At 29.1% G+C, this 20,311-nt stretch overlaps 1 protein-coding gene across 1 annotated transcript; it reads right to left on the bottom strand.

Moving 5' to 3' along the window:
- Positions 1 to 7,021: 7,021 nt before the first annotated feature.
- LOC109798273 (protein ULTRAPETALA 2) lies at positions 7,022 to 19,306 on the bottom strand. Its single transcript, XM_083062538.1, has 4 exons — positions 19,014 to 19,306; positions 15,645 to 15,869; positions 8,408 to 8,735; positions 7,022 to 7,663 (listed from the first exon to the last, which is right to left on the bottom strand). Exons 1-4 carry the CDS (start codon positions 19,087 to 19,089, stop codon positions 7,489 to 7,491), a joined length of 804 nt encoding a protein of 267 aa, XP_082918664.1. The 5' UTR covers positions 19,090 to 19,306; the 3' UTR covers positions 7,022 to 7,488.
- Between the last annotated feature and the right edge of the window lie 1,005 nt (positions 19,307 to 20,311).

The raw sequence follows: 20,311 nt of genomic DNA, 5'->3' as shown, positions 1-20,311 counted from the left end.
TGGGTGTGTGATCAAGGTTATACCCATGTCATACTAGAATCAGATTCCAAACAAGTCGTGGAGGACATCCTAAACTCCAACATCTACTATTCAGAGTACGGTCACACTCTACATAGATGTCGTTCTCTACTCAACTCTCATCCAAACCTATTGGTCAGGTTCATCTGGAGACAAGCAAATCATGTCGCTCACTCCTTAGCTAGGGCGTCAAGATACTATGCTAGCTCCCATGTTTTTTATTTCATCCCAACATGTATTGCACCTTTTATTTTGAATGATATCAGTTAAGTTTATTCACCTAAATATATATATATATATATATATATATATATATATATATATATATATATATATTATGTATGATATCCTCTACCCGCATGCTAATATATATACATTTTAAAGAAATGATAAAAAAGTTCGAAATAACTTTAACACTGAAAAAGAGTTTGAAAAATCTCTTGAATAAAAGAATTCACATTTGTGAAACATAAACTAAAACTAAAGAAAAACTAAACAAGTCATTATAGCTAAGGAAATAACATAAGTCATAAACTTGATGAAAACTAACAACTTGAAATCCTAACTAAAACCCCGATGTCACATTCTATAAAAGTTTGACACATTACCATTATATAAGGCTTAAGCCTCATCTCTAACATCATCCTTAGGGCGATTCTCACCTGCAAAACACAAACAAGAACATAAGGACAAACAAAGAGGAGTGAGAAATATCTCACCATAGTTACAGTGTGAGATATGGTTGGATAGCCACACAACAAATGTGTCACCCTTTACTCCACATGTATCATATTAACAAGTATAATAAAATTTTTCTAAATACTTTTACTAAATAAATTAAAAACTTCAAGGTAGAAGTATCACATTAACTATAAAACTCAACAATAAACAAAACCAAATTTGAAATTGATTACAAGGAAACAAACTTGATACTAAAAATGGTTTTGACTAATATAATCCAGATTCCCTATGCAAATACTAATAGAAAACAATTTCCTATCCTTTGTGCCAATATCACATCTTAGCAGAGCATCCCTAGCACAATTTTAAACTCCTCCAACATTATTATAATCAGATTCACCTGTAATCATACATCAAAATAAACCTCAAGAGAAAATAAAGTAAGAAACATTTCACTCTGACTATCAGTGCAAGCTATGGTCAACACACACATACCAACAATAAATATGCATATGTAACAACAGTAACTATTCCATACATCCAACTTTTAATACATTTACAATTCACATTTAATCAAGATATAATCAAATAACATGCATTAATCTTAAGATACAACAATGTCCATACTATACATATCATCATTCATCAAGTTCATAATTCATATTTAATGGGGGATGCTATGATCATGCAATGGACAAGAATCTCCTAAACTATATGCATGTGACGTTAGTAAAAAACTTATCCCATCCCGAAAGTATGAGTAGCTTAGGAGAACATGTTGGATCACAAATATCACAACACTCTATATTAGGAAGGTATACACTAATGGAACATTGGGATAGCTATATCGTGCAAGTTTCACCCCATGCACACAAAGGGTGAGATTGGGCCTCCCAAACTTAATTATCTCCAAGGTCATGAATTATCAAGCTTTTATACAAGGGAGACATTGCCTAACAACATATTCCACATTATACCCATCACAAAAACACATGATGCATGTCACACCAGACTCGATGTGTATTCATATCAATCATATTCATCACCACATATTCAATTTCAACATTACAATAATCACATCCCAATTAGGCAATTTCACCCAAACTTTTACATAGCTAAATTAGACTTAGACTTCACATTGTATAACCATTACATGGTCCACACACAACACACCACCTTATGATGACACACTCAAACACATCATGTCACCATCATGTATTCCTCAATTAACAAGTTCTGATATTTAAGATCAAATCTTAACATACTCACTTAACTTATCACTTAATCATTCTCATATCACTATTAATATTATAAATCATGATCCTAAACCACACCAATAAAATAACTCAATTAGAATCAAACACGTAAAGGATATAGTCATTTATAAAATTAAACACTTAAAGGCTAAAACAATTTATTATCACTACTCGTAAATTGTATTTTCATAACTTAATCTTCTATGACCTTATGTGGGCCAAACATAATATCTAGATCTATATACATGATATAAAGTTGATCTTAGTTTTTTTTTTTTTTAATAAAGATAAGACACTTATCTACAACTTTTATGTTAACCTCAAGAGTTGATTTTGTCATCTATTTTTGAAAATTACAAAACCTCAACAGTTAAGCTTAAATCTAACAGCTTGACCTTTGCCCATTAGTTTGATCATAACCTGAGTTCTATAAATCTCTTTTTAGGTGATTTTAATGACATTTGAAAGCTAACATCTAGGAACACAACTTTTATGAACACCACAAAAGTCAATTCTAACTTTAACAAGGTGCACAACCGTGCAAAAATTCAGCACGAGTGTGCTTACTTAAGCACGAACGTACTTCACAATAAGCATAACCATACTATTAGAAAAAACTTCTGAAACCATTTGAAACTCCATGTGAAGCATGAGTTCAACCTTCAAACTCTCTATTCTTCCACCAATTTGTAACATCCATTTTTTCATAATAAGTTAATATAAGATTTTTAATTAAATAATTGGGGATAATTTGAAAACAAGAATAGTTAAGAAAAAGGTTATTTTTTTAACTAATTTTTTTTTTGATAATAGTTATTTATCTTTTTAAATAGTGATGAGTAATTAATTGGGGTTGTTTTGATATTAAGAGTTATTTGATAAATAAGAATATTTTCTAGTTAATTATGATAGATAATTATTTGAATTTCAAGAGGGGAGTAACAAACGGTGAATTAATGGACTTTTATTGACAAGTTATGCAAGGGTTAGGGTTTCGTGTTCCCTATTTATAGATTAATAAACTAAGGTTGCCTCTGATAATTAACACACATCCTTGTACTCTAAAGAAGAGAGAGTGACTTGTCATTGAAAGAGAACAAAAACAAAGTACAAGAGAGAAAAAAATATAGAAAATTGATTATTCAATTTGCATATCAACTAGGCAATGATTTTAGAATTGCAACCAGAGTTTTTTTTTACCATTGGATAAGGCATATTTTTGGACAACTAATTTGTAGGACATTATTCTACATTTTCAATGGTTGAATTGTCAAAAGAATGTATGGAGTTGGAGAAAATCATTTCTCAATAAAAGTTATACTCTTGAGGGTTTTCATCTTCTTGCTTCTCATTGAGGAGGGAGAACCAAAAGTGGTATCGGAGATCCATATATGGAGTTTGGCATCTATCAAGATAAGGGGGAGTGAAAACCTTGATCTGAGATGTGGGTTATTTGTTAGATAGCAGGATTGACCCCTAATCCCGTTATTTGTATGTTTGTATGCATGAATGATTAAACCCATTTATTTTTTGTGATTGTAATGTGTATTATATGTGTATATAATGTGTCCTTTGTTTTCAAAATGTTCTATTGTAATATAATGATATTATTAATCTGTAAAATTGTAATTTTGACTTAAGTAACAATGGTTAATGGATTACATGATTAGTTGAATGTGAGAGTGAGTTACCTATGAACTGTGGGGTGAATGAATAACGTGTACTTTAGAATGAGAATTGTGAATATATGAGAGGCATTAAATGCTTACTTTGTGAAACCTTTGAGACATGTGAAACTAGTGATTAAGCCTAAGCATAACTTAGCGGTGATATGTGAAATATATTGTGATATGAATGTGATTTATTGGTTGTGCATTAGAGTCTATGTATGACATTATTCATTTACATAAATGTGTTTTTCGTGTGATGGGTAATGTGAAATATGTTGTCGGGTAAGGTCCCCCTTGTGTAAAAGCTTGGGATTCCATGACCTTGGGGATAACTAGGTATGTGAGTCCTAATACAGCCATGCTGAGTGTGTGTGGGGTGAAATTTGGCCAACATAGTTATCCTGACGCACCCTAGTGTATTTTCTTTTAGCAAGAGTGCTATGATGGCATGATCGGACATGTACTCCTAAACTAATCAGCCTTTGGACGATGGTAAAGTGATTTATAGGTGTCACATGTATGTAATTAGGAGAGTCTTGTCCTTGCATGAGCATAGCATGTTTTGTACATTGAACTATGATGTGATAACATGTGGAGTGTTAGAATGCAAATAAATACTTATTAATTTTATTGTTATTAATTATTGATACATGGATTATATGATCTATGTGTGTGGTTACCCATCTTTTTCCTCATCGGTAGCTAGAGTGAGATATGCTCTTACTTCCCTTTTCTTTGTTGTTTTGTTCCAGATTTAAATATGCATGTCATTTTGAATTTAGAGGAGTTTAATTGATGGGATAACACTGATAAGATGTGACATTGAGGTTCTTAGTGTAAGGATTATTTATGTTTTATTTGAATTAGACATTTTAGTTTATTTCATTTATAAACATTTTTCCAAAGTGTTTGAACTTATAGCAACAATTTATTTGGTTTTAATTTTTGAATTTTGAATTTGAATGTACTACTTTTTACTCATGATTTTGAGTAATAAATGAGGTATATTTTAGATATATTATTTTACATTATTGAGCATATGCATGTGGATAGAGAGTATTACATAAACTAAATATTTTTTGTCTTTTTTTTTTTAAGAAAGAAATCCTATTTACTTCTTAAAACACATATTTTTTAAAAAGTAATTTTTACATAATCATTTATTTAAGTTGAAACAATATGACTTATTATCACAACATAATTAATCACTTTTTAAAAGATATAATACTCTAAAATGTTAATAAATTTATATAATAAGATAAGATAATATTAATAATTAGTTTTTAATCCTTATTTTGAGTCAACAAAATTTTCCTTGATTATTTATATTTGGATGGAAATTTTTAGAGGAAAAACTACTTCAAATGTTAAACACTTTATATAATAAGATAATAATTAACTTAAAAAGTAATATATAATATATTGTTCAAGTTATATTTTTACAAATTAGGTAGCTTAGTGGTTTAAATTACGAGTTTTATAGTGAAAGTTATGAGTTATAGGTTTCTTTAGGTCAATTTTTACAATTTTCTAAATAAAACACATATTTTCTTATAATGCCAACGCCACATCAGTGATTCGCATCATCACTAAGTGTTATCTCATCAGTATGCGAGTCACCATGTCACCTTCAAAAAGTGACATATCATCAGTTCTTCAACATTAATGTAACATCATGATTTTAAAAATTGAGTACCAAAATTTTATAATTAAAAGAGGAACCAAAATTGTGAATTAGAGATTGTAGGAAGACCAAAATTTTAATTTAACTTAAAAATAAATTGTTACTATATTATTTTTTACAACCAAAAAATATATTAGGTGCTGCTAATTATATTTTTCCTTAATTTACAAAGCAACATATGGACTTAAGATAAAAATACGTGAAAGCTTCATAAAAAAAATGTCTAAAGAACAAATATTATACAAGAAGAAAAAGCAAGAAAATATATAATAAAAAAATAGTGCTAAGAAAAAAAAAAGTATATGTTAGTATATTTGAAACTTTAAGCCATCAACTATTTTTTAGATAAAAAATAATAAATAAATATTTATTGTAAAAATAATTATAATCAAATCAAGGGAAATACTAATAAATCCATTCAATTACAAATACAATTATATATATATATCCTAAAATAATAATAATAATAATAATAAATAAAAAAACTATAAACAAAATAGAATTAAAAATAAAAATAAATGATATTTTAATATTTGTCAAAAATAGAAAAAAATACAATTATGTTCATAATGAAGAGCATAAGGAAGGGATGAAAATATTTATCTAAAATGAAAAATGAACAACATTATCTTTAAAACAAAATATTATTAAAAAAATAAAATATTTTTACAAAAATAAAAAATGGTGCTTAAATATATATTTTTGTACCAAAAAAAATAATTACATTATTGAAAAAACTATTATACATATTATAAATTAAAAATAAAAAATAAAAAATCATGAGGCATGACGAGACAGAGGTGGGGGAGCAGGGGCTATATAATGTGTGTTCGTCCCATCTACGATATTTTTATAAATTGGGTTATGTAGAACAATTATTTTTTAAACCAATAAAAATGTGATTATGTTTTTTCAATTCTTTCCTACTTATTATTGATCATTTTTTACGTATTATTTTTACACATAAAGTAGATTCAATTCCACATTTAATCAAATCAATTAACATTGAAACAAATAAATTGACCATGGTGTGGGTGTGCTTAATTGGATAGCAGATAACAACTCACTAAGACTAATGGTAATATTCATGAAATGAAGATTGAGTTAGGAGCTTCGCCCGTCAATAAGGCTATGGTGGTTCAAGAAGGTTGTATTTTCATTCATGAGTGGATGGGACATTGTAGTCTCCTAGGGTTTAGCTTAAGCTATGAGGTGCAGAGACAAAACAAGGTTAGTGTGTTCTACATTTTGTTTTGTGAATGTGTGCATTGTGTGGGCCTTTAATTATGAATAAAGCAATTATTTTTACAATAGAATTGCTAAGGTGACATAAAGTTAAATGTTATTAAAGATGATTGTTCCAAAATTCTTCAAATTTGAGAGGGTATTGTAGAATTTCTCTTATTAAAGAACTTTGGGTTTGGAAAACCTATATCAAAACTTTTCTTTTTCTTACTTTAATCTTCATTTCAGTTTTTGAGGTTTCGGTATAAGTTATTTGGAGAGAAAAAAACATGGATGAAAAATGTTACCTAGATAGGTTGACGTTAGTAGAAAACACATTTTCTTTGTGGGTTTTTCAACATTCAAATCTAATCTAAACCACTTGAATAATTGCATTTACGAATGATATTTCATATATTTTAGGTTTCATTTTTCCATATGAAAATAAATTAAAAAATATGTACTTAAAGAGCTCAAAAATCTAAGCCATGATGGATATATTTGTGTGATGCGTCAATTTTTTGCACATTTTTTTATTATTAAAAAATTATGATTTTTGTTTGAGATCAGAATGGATATAATAACTTTTGTAGTGTCATGTAAATCATCCTAGAATATCATATCAGAAATAGCTTTAGGCATAAGCATCATTAACACCTACAATACATAATAACACAACATATAAAAACAAATATTATTAAAAAAAAAAACAAACTATATAAGTTGACTAAATGAGTATCATGTCAACATATACATGTTACTCAAAGGTAATAAGTTTTGTTTATACCAAATGAAAGACCAAGAAGTACCATTAAGAAATTTGCCAAAGAGAAACAAAATCTGAATGAATAAAGAAAATAGTATCATGCAGTTTTTCAGAACAATAGTAATGTTTCTCCACAAAATCATTATTTATTTTTTTTAGGTGGCAAATGAGTGAATGCATAGAGCCTAATTAAGGTTCTGCATATAGCATGAAGTCTCTACATTCTTGGCAATTGCAATCCTCAAAGCGGCACTTGATGCACCCTTTGCAATAACAAGACAAGCAACCTTGGCAAGTTGCAGCACGAGGACAACCTCTACTTGCTCTCAGACTTGGTCTCTCTTCTTCAGTATTGCAGGTTATTCTGAAACATCAAATTTCTCACATCCTTAACCATACATATCACAACTAAAAATATAACATCTTATTTCAATATTATCCTTTTTACTATATTTTATATGAGCTAATAATGTGAATAAGTTTTCAATCGATGAATGTTTATATTAGTGTTAAGCAAGCGTATAAAACTATAATTTTTCAAAATTCTCAAGATTATTTTGGTCAGACACTTTATAGCCTGTTTAGAAACTTGTTGAGAAAGAAAGAATCACAATTGAAATGTGAATTTTCTAATTATTAGCTTATGAAAATCTCATCTCATATATGAAAAATCACATCTATAATGAGAAACCAAACACATTATTAGTCTTTTTTTTTTCTTTCAGTTTCTTTTACTACTAAAAAGGATTAAGGTTATATTTAGATAACCTTTCCAATATAAATACTTATAAAAGAAAAAAAATTGAAAAGTAAAATGCATTGAGTTTATCTAATAAGTTAAGATAAAATTGTAAACTTCACTTTTATTAAAGTTATCTCTTTTAACCTCTCTTAAAAGTTAAGATGCCTAAGTTTATTTAAATAATTCCTAAAAATGAATGCAATATTCTAGAAATAATACTAGTAAAGGATTTTTAAAATTTAAGGAATTAAAATATCCAATCAATGCAATTTGAGTTATAAATGATTGGTTTAGTAACATTACAAGATAATAATAATCATGAATAACATAATATCATTTAACAATTGTGAGTTGGGAGAAACTTACTTTTGATGAGGAAAAAGAGAACAAGTCCAAGATTTGTTAGTCAAAGCATCATGGTACTCCTTAATCTCTTGCCTGCCCCTAAGACGGAACCTACGTTCCTTTTTGCAACTTGAGCAATGTATGAACTCATCCCTATGAAAGTTTCTTTTCCTATTTGCTGCATCTTTCCAGTTAGCCACATTTGCTTGATGTGTGTAGTATTTCATCAAAGGTGTCTTCGAGAGAGGGACTCTGTCTTCATTTTCGTAATGAACCCAAATGTTGCTTTTCCATTTTCCAGAACCTTCTTTGAAAGCATGTTTCTCAAAGTCCTCCAGAGTAACACTCTCTGGTTATTAAAAAAAATATGTTTCCATTAACTTTAGTTTTCTTTCTCATTTCTCAAACAACTAATGATACAAGGTTTAGGGTAAACAAATAATGCATAAGATCAAAATAGTAGTAATAATTTTTTGTCTCGTTCTCATTGACTCAAAAAAATTGTATTAAATATTATAATTGTAATAACAATATAATTCATATAGTTAGTGGAAGCTTATCACTAGAAAGTATGAGGAAATCATTGTAACCATTTAATTTTATATGAATTGTTAAGATTAACTTTTTCTTTTTTAGTTTCTTATGGGTATTCTTCTTCAAAGACAAATTTTTTTGAGGTATGATATTCACTAAGAGCGTGTTTGAGGTAGATTATAAATGGGGATTTACATTGTTTTTTGAGTAAAAGAATTGTTTGCAAAATAAGTTGTGTTTAGGAGTATAATAAGAATTTATAAAAAAAAATTTGTTTCCATCTAAAAAGAAGTAGTTTTCATGCATCTGAGAATCTGAAGTTTGTCCTTATTTTCCATTTTGATTATAATAAATTATATGTATAGTTGAGTATTGAAATAATCAAATTTTCACACCTATCACAAATACACTCTAAATGTGGACATTTCTCTAAACAAAGATTTGAACTTTGATTTGCGGCATTGTGAGGGACTAACCCTTTCTACTAGACCGAAAAATGACATATCAAGTGAAAATTAAAAGAAAATAAAAAGAATTAGTTTAGAAAGAAAAAAGATTGACTTCTCTAAAAATAGATAAGGATAAAGTAAGAAATCTTAGGCACTGATGAGAAGATTAATTGTTAATATTCCAATATATTTATGATTTATTATGCCTATACATGTAATATTGATCATTGAGTTTCTCATCAAAGACTAAAAATTCTTTATTCTCTATAGTGAGACTCATGAACAAATGATCACGATGAATTATTATCTAAAGTGAGACTTATACAACTCAAAACTTTGTAATTTTTGAATGTCAATTGTGTAAGTTGGTTATCTAATGGAGGTCACACTCACTTATACAAGGGACCCTCAATGCAAGGGTAAAACCCACGATCATTCAAATGAAAGAAATAACTTCACTATGATCAATAATTGTACAAAAGAATCTCTAAAAAGTGTATCAAAAAGTTCTTACAGAGTTAGCCAAGCAATACAAGAACCAATGCTTACAAGTAAGAAACAAGAACATGAAAGAAAAAACACTCAAAATAGTTGTTGCAAGTAGTTTTTCTCTTTCTCCATACCTTTTTCATTGATTTGAATGTTGAAAACCAAGTCTTATCTATCTTTTGTCCAAAAACCATCTTGATTCATCGGTGAATGGGGATTTGGATGCAAATGGCTACCTAGTGACTATGTGAGATGAGTTTTCTTTATTTTTATTCTCTCTTATAGTTATTATTTTTACTCAGAATAATGAGTCTTTTTTACCATAATTTGACCTATCTCCCATTGGATAAGTGAGACTAAATGAACTTACACATTTGAGCCTTTCTCCACATAAGAAGGGATTACAAAACCCAACATATCCCTCCAACAAAACCATGTGGAGCTAAATGTCAATTTGGTTATCTTAGAACAAACTTCAAACTTCCCTTTAGGTAGCCTTTTAGTCATCATATCAATACCATTATCATTAATATGACTTTTTTCTAGCTCCAACAACTTAGTGTTTGAAGCATCTTATATCATATGATGTGTCACATCAATGTGTTTGAACCTTGAATGGAAAGTTAATTTTTACCCCCAATGAATAACACATTGACTATCCTGATAGAACAAATATTTGTCTCAAACAAAACTAAGCTCATACAAGAATTTCTTTACTTATAGCAACAATAAAAATGATTTTTTTTTTATTTTAATAAACAAAGCTACAAACCTTTGCAACCTAGATTGCCAAGTCAAAGCACCCCTTGCAAATTTAATCATATAGCTTAAGGTGGACTTCTAAGAGTCAATGTCTCTCAACACAGTGGAGTCTAAATACTCTACCAAAGTAAGCTTATAACCACCAAAACAAAGTCTTATTCCAATGGTACCACAAAGATACCACAATTTCATTTCATAACATTCCAATTTTTTTTATAATTTTTTTTATCTAGATTAGACAAAAATCTACTAATTGTAACATGTACTATATTTGGTCTTGTCTAGACCATTGCATATATGAACCTATCCATCACAAATGCATAAAGAGCTAGTTCTATCTAATTTCTCAATTTCATTTGATAGACTTTGTTTAAAATTCAACTCAAAGTGAGTAGAAAGAGGAGTTCTCACCATGTGGCCTTTCCCATCTAAAATCTTTGTAACACTTTTTTAATGTAATGTTCTTGGACAAGAAAAACTTATTCTCTTTTCTATCACACATGATTCTTATACCAAGAATCTACTAGCACTCTCATGTCTTTCATAGCAAATGCCGCCTAATTTCTTCTTCAATCTGTCAATGCTAAAAACATTTTATTTCTTCAAATAATAAACATATCATCAATATTAAATAATAGGATAATGAAGTCATCATCAAAAAACTTTTTGACAAAAACACAATGGTCAAAGTAGTCTTCTCGTGGCCTTCCTCACACATAACATAAACCTTTTGTACCATTGCCTCAAAGCCTTCTTCAAATCATGTAGGCTCTTTTTAAGGCTACACATATAGTTTTATTTACCTTTAACTTGAAAACTATCAAGTTAATTCATGTAAATCTCTTCCTCCAAATCACAATGAAGGAAAATAACATTCATATCCATTTCTTTAACTCCAAATCAAGAGTACCAAGTAAACTCAATTTGATTTTAATGGATGATATTTTTTTCATATGTGAGAAAATCTCATTATAATTAACACCTTTTCTTTTTGTGAAGCCTTTCACCATAAATATACTTTATACCTTAAACACTTAAAATTGTTATCATAATTCACCCAATAGATCCACTTGTTTTCTAAGGCCCTTTTACCCTTAGACAACTTCACCAAATCATAAGTGTGATTATCTTGTAAGGATTTCATCTCATTCTTCATCGCATCTAACCACTTTTTCTTTTCTTCACTTTTCATTGTCTCTCCAAAGCACTCAGGTCTTCCCTCATTAATTAAGATCATATATTCAAAGAATACCTCAAAAATGGTTTTCTTTGTCGATTAAACCTCTTGGGCTAAGCTTAAGGTGGTTTGGGAGCATCACCAAAATTCTTATCTAGTGACATCTCATACTTCTCCTCCACCACCTCCTCCTTCTCCTCTTCCTCATCATCATCATTGTAATAACCCAAACGTACTAGAATGAGAGGGATCCATAGATTTGTACAAGTGTGAGGTTGTACAATTGAGGATGACTTAAATGAATGAATGTACTACCTAAATTAACGAGATGCATCAACATCATAATCATTAGTAGGAACATGTAACCCATCTCCAAGTTATTTTTCATCATCATAATCATGTTGCCCACCATTTTGAACATTAACATTTAGATTATATGTAGGCAATCAATCTTGATCAACATAAGTCAAACTGTTATCTTCCTTGGGTATATTATTCTTCACCTTACCAATGTCTTAATGGTTTGGTTTTCCATAAACTTCACATCACAACTTCTAGCAAATTTTTTTCCTACAGGGTCAAAAAATTTATATCCAAATTCATTCTCACCATAACTTATGAAGTTACATTGCCTTGTTTTTTAATCCAACTTGGATCTTTCATCTTTTTGAACATGCATAAACACCTTACAACCAAAATACTTTCAAGTGATTATACTTGAAATTTTGGTCAAACCAAATTTTATTTGGTACCTCACTATTAAAAACAGTAACAGGACTAAGATTAATAACATGTCTCGCCCAAAAAATGTTTAGGCAACTTAACTTTAGAGAGCATACACCTTACTTTCTAAATCAATGTTCTATTTGTCCTCTCCACTAAACCATTTAGATGAGAATTTTTAGGAGGTGTTTTTTCATTTACATTCCTTGATTCTTGTAATAGACATCAAAGGGTCCAAATACTGACCACTCTGGCCTATACAAATGCATTTCATCTTCTTGTTTGAATTCTCTTAACCAAAGCCTGAAATTATTTAAACTTCTCTAGTACTTGGTCTTTAGTCTTCAATGCATAGACTTATGGTTTCCTAGAATAATCATCAATAAAGTTAATAAAATAGAATTTACCACTAAAAGATTTTACCTATAAAGGGCCACAAACATTAAAATGCACTGATTCAAGCAACATTGACTTTTTTAGTGAAAATGGTTCTTGAAGAATACTTTAGTCTACTTACAAGCCACAAAGTGAGAACACTTTTCCAACTCTACACTCATTGACCTTTCTCACTAATATGACTAAACCTTTAGTTCCATAAAGATGCTTCCATATTTATAGCATTCAAATTGTCTTTAGCAACCAAAACTTTTGTTCAATACAATTTAGAAATTTTCTTCCCCATAGCAACAACTAGGTTATATTTGGTGAGGTTCCACTTTCCAAAACCAAAGTAATTATTATAATGAGCATCATCAAGTAGCTACACAAAAATAAAATTAAAGCTGACATCTAGAGTATTCTTAACTCCTTTAAGTAACAATTACATTCCCATATTGGCCTGCAAGCAAATGTCACCAACTCCAATCATTTTAGACAAATCATCATTACCTATTTTCAATACTCCAAAGTCACCTAGAGTGTAAAATGTTAAGAACTCCTTCCTAAGCGTAACATGAAGTGTAACACCACTATCAATTATTCAAATGTTGCCATCTAAAATATGATAGATTGAATCCTAGTCACAAAAAATAGCAAGATTGTCATTACAAGTAACAGTAGTGAACCAACCACCATCATCATGTTCCTCTCTTTTACTTTTTCTTTTTGTCTTTCTTCTCCCTTTTCCATTATTTTTTTGCATGTGTCTTATTTTGTGGCAATAATGATACTTCAAATTATTGAATCAAGACTTGAACTTGCTTTTTCCTTTGTTCCTTCTTTTGACTTCTTCCTCTATTTTTAATGACATGTACCTCATACTAAGATGAAGTATCTTGGGATTTCTTTTTCATCTCCTTATAATGGCACCACTTTTTTCCATTTGAAAAGTTAGGTGTTGGGCTTATCATAGAAACCTAAAATGTCTCCTAAGACTTAGATAGGGATATTAATAATAGTAGTCCCAAAAGCCCATTATTAGATTTGATACCCATTCTTGACATTTGACCAATAAGCCCTTGAAATTCATTTAAGAGATCTAAAAAGGGAGTCTATCCTTGTACTTCAATTCTACAAGATTTTTTAATGGGTATAATTTGTTATTCCCTAATTTAAAAACATACAAAGCTTCTCTTTTTTCCCACAAAATTAACACATTAGCCTCATTAGCATTGAATTTACAAATATTGCCATCTGCAAGTTGCTCGATAAAACCACACTTGTTGATGTTCAAAATTTTACTCTTCATTAATCTTGGAATTTGACTTATTAGTAGCAAAGACCAGAAAATGTGTATTCATCACATATAACAATTTTTTCATCTTGTCTTTCCATAAGTAATAATTAGCTCCAATCAAAAAATCATATTTGTATAAGCCTCCATCATTCAAGCAACTAAAATAACCCCTTAATCAAATAGATTTAAGGAAAAACTTAATCCAACAACAAAGACGCAATAACAATAATATCTAGTTGAAATAATTTTTTCTTAAATTATAATAATTTGTGAGGAACACCAACAAATATATAACAAAAAAATGGAAATCACAAATGCACAAGAGGCTCCAAGGTTTTAAGTTGGAAAACACCACAATGCTAGGATAAAAAGAAAAAGTCATCCAAACCAAAGAAATAACACTATTATAATCATTAATGGTGGGAAAAAGTCTCCAATAAGTGCATAAAATAATACTTGCAATTTGCTAGACAACCAAGCACCGATGCTTACAAACAAGAAATGACATAAGAAAAACATTCAAAACAAAGCTTCAAATGCAAATAGTGAAAGTGGAGGACCAATTCTAATAAATCAAATGTCCAAAGCTCAACCTAATTCAACAATAAAGAAATCTAATGTTGTGTCTCAATGGTGGATGCCTGGTGAACATGTGTGATGACTTTTCCTATTATATTATCTCTTAATGACAATCATTCTAATTCAAAATAACGAGTCTCTCTTACCCTGATCTAATGTTTCTCCACTTGGATAAGTGAGACTAAATGGATATGCATAATTGGGCATTTTTCCATTTAAGAAAAAAGCCCAAAACCTACAATTTGTTAGTATAATAACAAAAAATATAAAAATAATGTCAGTGACTTAGTACATTCCCTTGTTTTTTCCCTAAGGCAAACTAGAAATCTAAGAAAAGAGTTAAATGACAATCAAATTTTTTATGATCATTTACATAACCCAAATTCAATTTTTTTAAAATAACAACTCAATATTACTAGTTAAGTCAATTATAACTTTGTAAACTATATATAATTTATCATTAGTCAAATAGTTGTTTTGTTTCATATTTATTAAAGTTAACGATGATGCATTGATATATTTACAATAACATTAGTTTGGAAATATTTAATTTTCTTCCAATTAATGCTCTATGCTCATATAAATTAAAAAAGAAAATAAAGGTCTACATATGTTATTTATCATTTTCATCCAAATTACAAAACAAAAACTATGATTTAACAAATAAGAAATAGAATTATGAAAGACTACAGAAAAAGATCAATATACTTTGTAGTTCTTTTAAAACTGAAAATACCTTGTCCCTTAATTCTTTTGTTATACAACTATAAAAAAAAGAAAAAAGTATTTTTTTTCTTCTTTGTTTAAAAAGTGAAAGATCAATTATACTAGAACAAAAATAAGGCTTGAGAATAAAAGTGGATAACTTACCTAAAGGACACATAGGGCAGCATTGACAGGTGATGTAATATTCACCCTTGTTATTAATTTTTAGAATCCCAACATAGTCTCCATATGCTTTGTTTGTAGTGCCACAACCAACCTCAATATAGTCCACACCTCTCTTAAAACCTAGGATCATTTTGAGTTCCTCTTCATCAAACATAATTCTCCCATCATCTCCAACAGTAAATTGCTTTCTTCGTTTTGATGGTCCTGTTTATTCCATTGTGAAAATAATTCCAAGTCAACAATTATAGAAAAAAAAATTGAATTGACTAAAATATGCTCCTATAATGTTTGAAAATTGTGACTTAGTTATGTGTTGTTGTTTCAAAACAAAGTATAGAAAATAGTCAAGACATAAAAATAAGCATGTTAACATAAGTAGTATCATGCACATGATAAGATGGATAAAGTGTCCTAAATGTGAGACTAAATTCATAATTTCATATAGTTATTTTACTAAGAGGTCCAATAAAGTTTAAATTAAATTATATTAAATTAAGTTTTACTAAGAGGTCCAATCTAAAATTTCAACATAAACTAAAACTACTTAGGGTATATTATTATAATGGTAAAAATAATCTTTGATAAATTAATTTGGCTTCATCTTTAATCCTCAAGGAAATATGGTGAGCAAAATTTTAAAAACTACAATGATAACAAAAAAAATCACTGAAGAACTAATTTAATCACCAAAATTTGTCAAGAACTAATGTGATGACATATAATCATAAAAAGATTAAATTAAGGATTTTCCCTTGAAAATACTTAATTATTCTTACTAGATAAGTAATTTAAATTTACCTTGATTATTCTCATTAAGTATTCATTTACAATTCTCTTCTATGCAAGACAAACATGTCAATAAAAGTTAGTTTTATGTTATTAGTAGCTAAACTACCTCATTGACAAATTATTATTTTGCATCAAAAAAACATGATAAGAAAATGATGTGGAGCATATTAAAAAGTTCATGTCAAATTATGTGTATTTGACCAAATTTGTAAGACCTCAAACTAACTCTTTTCTATTTTGAGGTATTTTAGATATATTTTTTATAGATTGAATAATTCATTAATGAAATTCAATGGGCTAGTTTATTGGTAAAGAATTTAAATAGTTTGTATAAGGTGCTTTTGATATCTCGTATTATGATGGTCTATTATAAGAGAAATAAAAGGACTATAACAAAAATAACCAATTGGTTATCTACTAGTGGGGGTCAGTGTTAATCACTAGGGTTAGCTAATGGTTAGGTGGAGAGAGAATTGGGTAGTTAGAAGCATAGGGACCTAGGTTCAATCCTCATTGTGACCATCTTTGTAATCTTTCTTATCTTTATCAACAAAAAAGTAGATTAATAAACGATTCACTAGTGGGGGTGGGTGTTATCAAAAAGGGTCGAGAGTTAGGAATGGATATCACAAAAAACATTTTTTTTCTTTAAATATATTTCTTTAGAATTAGTTAGTTAGGTACTAGTGGGGTGGGTGTTATAAAAGAGGGGATTAAGAGTGAGTTGGTAGTAGATATCACATTTGATCATCATTGTTGGCAAGAGTACATGTCTCTCAAAAATGTTTGTTTAAGTTTATGGGCAATCAATATAGACTTCATTTCTTTCTTTTTCTTTGATATAGTTCTATCAAATTGGTGTTAGTGCCTTCTTCTATGTTTCCTAATTGCAAACTAGTGGCTTGAGTGGCAACACTAACATTGTAGTATTCACCTAATCCTAGTAAAAGCGACTAGTTCACAACCAGCCCTATAGGCATCAGAGTTGTGGAGCATGGTGGGACGTTAGGATCCAATTACAAGGTATGATACTTAAGTCTCACATTAAAGGTATAGGGTTTTAGTGTGGGGTATATAAGGCCTCGAGCTTTCTAGCTTCATGAGCTAGCTTTAACGGTGTGACTCTCCTAAAGTTCTTATCAATCCTAAATTCAAATCCTATTGTCACATTTTAAATGAAAAATATCAATAATTAAATGCTTAAATTAAGCATAAATTGCCCAATTAATCAAAGCTTCATTATATCTAGTAACACACCTAAAAAAAGTATACAACAAAAGGGCATATTGCTCTATAAAGGGGATAAAATATCAAACAAAAGAGAAAAACATCATAGAACAATGATTTGTTAGTATAAGATAAAGAAAATCCACCTTGGCTAAAGAAAGAAAACAATAAAAATCCACCTTGACAATCGAGTAATGGTTTTGATTAATGACCTTGGCTAAAGAAAGAAAATAAAAAAATGTCTATTTTTAAGAAGTCATTATGGCTAGAAGTCAACTAGTTTTCACCATTTTTACAATTTTTTTCACTAAATCAAATTGGTTTTTTACTAGTTTTTTTTTTATATTTAGTTTTTTGAGTAATGATTTACTGACACTCTAAAGAGTGAAAACACCCTTTGTCTCTTTGTATCTCAATTTTCTTATCATATCACAACACTAATCATGCCAATCATTTTTCTTCCCTCTCATACTATCTCTCTCTAACTCTCAACACTTCTTAGATATTAGTGAATATTTTTTCATAGCTATGTGGTTCATTGAAATTGGTTATATGGTTGATTCCCAATCCAAGTTGTTAAAATAATAAATTCGAACTGATTTTAAAATCCATATCAATCAATTCCTTTATATTTACAAATAAATATCCAAATACAATTAGCTTTTGTTAATGGGTGCTCAATTGTTGACATGTTTGCATAACAACACCTCTTAATCACACACAAAAAATATAGTCTATGTTCCTATATGGAAATTTGCCTATTTTTTTTTTGTATAACTAGGAGGTTTAACTTCCTCCCACCTAATTTGCCAATTATAGGTAAAATGTTGTACTCTAGTTGCAACTCCATGTCCAAGTTGGAGATCTAAGCCCGATCCTTGGTTTAGGAACACAATCGTTGAACCACTTGTACTGACAACTTTTGATATATGAAATTTTGCCTCTTAAATCAAAACAAAAGCATCTAAATGAAAAATTACAAGTCACTTGAAATCTAAAACAATTAATCATTTTTTTAGTTAAATGGAATAGGGATCTAGTAAACAAAGATATCTGATATTGAATTGAAATTATTCGATAAAAAAGATGATACATCGCCATCAAAATTTGGCTAAATAAAAATAACATTACTTTAAGAAAATAATCTATCAATATAAACTTCGATAATCAATAAAGTCAACCAAAATGAAATGTACTATAAATTATAATTGTGTTTGTAAAAAGAAAGAAAAAAAATTCACTTGTATGAATAAATTTTAACTTCCAATTCAAACCATATGAAAACCTAAAACTTTAAGAAAGCCATTTGTTTTCAAAGAAAAGCATACTGACCTTGTGTTGTTATGTTGTCGAGTTCATTCTCTATCTTTATTCTTGATTCTTTCACCCCTCTTCTACGATTTTTCATTGCCTATAATCAGAGAGTAAAAAGAAACCCTTAATTTTTGTATAGCCCTTACAAAATTCATTTATAAGCAGGAAAAAAATTATAACCTTTGGATCGTGAGTGTAGAAGAAATGCGTGAAAGTTGATTGCAGATAATCTAGATTCTTCTTCCACTATTCGTTTAAAAAATTTAGGAATTGACTGCTTTCTTTTGAAGCAAAGCTTTTACAATGACAAATTTCAATGTCATCTAACACGCTTAATAAGATATGGGAAAAAAAGATAACCGTTAAATATTATTAAAATAGTGAATGCATTAAAAAAAAATTCAAACAAACTCTTAATTTACGCAAAACTGAAAATATAATTAAAGAAAAGAAGCAAGATCATTTTAAATAAATATTATATTAATTACCTCTTATTAAATGAATTTTCGGATGTAAGAAATAAATATTTTTATGTAAAATAAAAATTACATTTAATTGTTTCCATAGCATGATATACAAGTGTTATAAAAGAATATTAAATATTTATAGCGCAAGTTTTGACCCGGTGCATTGCACACTATATATATAACATCTTGGACACATCAGAATGAGAAAGATTCAAAGATTTTACAAGTATTGTACTGTACAATTAAGGATTACTTAAAAGGAAATAATTAATACTACTTAGATAAATCTACTTTTTGGTAACTCATCACTTAAGAACTTCATAGTAAGTGTGTTTGACTTAGAGCAATTTAGAAATTTGTGACTTTTTGGAAAGTTTTTCAAAAAGTCAGAGTAATGACAAAGCATGCTAAAAGGTCTTGTGTTTGTTTGTAGAAATAACCATTCATTTTAAAAGAAGTGGCCAAATATTTTGGAAAAGGCTACCTGTAAATGATTTTGATCCGTAAAGGGTTTTGGTGAAAGATTATGATCAACAAGGAATTACAATTGGTATTAGGGCATATTCTATCTCTCGATAAGGTGTGGTTCAAAAACAAACCAAGTGGAAGCTGGTGGACTTGTAAGATTTGAAACACACTAAAAAGACAGAGATCCAAAGGTTGTACCTAAGTATGTCGAAAAAAATTGTACCTGTAGATATCTACGAATAAAATTTGCAATAGGTAGAAAATGGATATTGTAAATGGGTACCCACGGATAACGGGTATGAATATTTTTTATATCCGCATGTTAACATGGAGGGTATGAGTGTTATAGTATCCATTCCCACTAATATTTAATTCATTTGG

The sequence above is a fragment of the Cajanus cajan genome, chromosome 8 (genome assembly GCF_000230855.2).
Source record: "Cajanus cajan strain Asha chromosome 8, NIPB_CcT2T_4, whole genome shotgun sequence".
Taxonomy (NCBI): domain Eukaryota; kingdom Viridiplantae; phylum Streptophyta; class Magnoliopsida; order Fabales; family Fabaceae; genus Cajanus; species Cajanus cajan.
This window is presented reverse-complemented; position numbering and strand designations above follow the sequence as displayed.

Coding starts and splice junctions, on each gene's coding strand:
- LOC109798273 (XM_083062538.1), bottom strand. CDS start 19,089: ATGAAAAATCGTAGAAGAGGGGTGAAAGAATCAAGAATAAAGATAGAG. Junction 15,870..19,013: donor CGACAACATAACAACACAAG/GTCAGTATGCTT, acceptor TGGAATAAACAG/GACCATCAAAACGAAGAAAG. Junction 8,736..15,644: donor CTGCCCTATGTGTCCTTTAG/GTAAGTTATCCA, acceptor TTTAATAACCAG/AGAGTGTTACTCTGGAGGAC.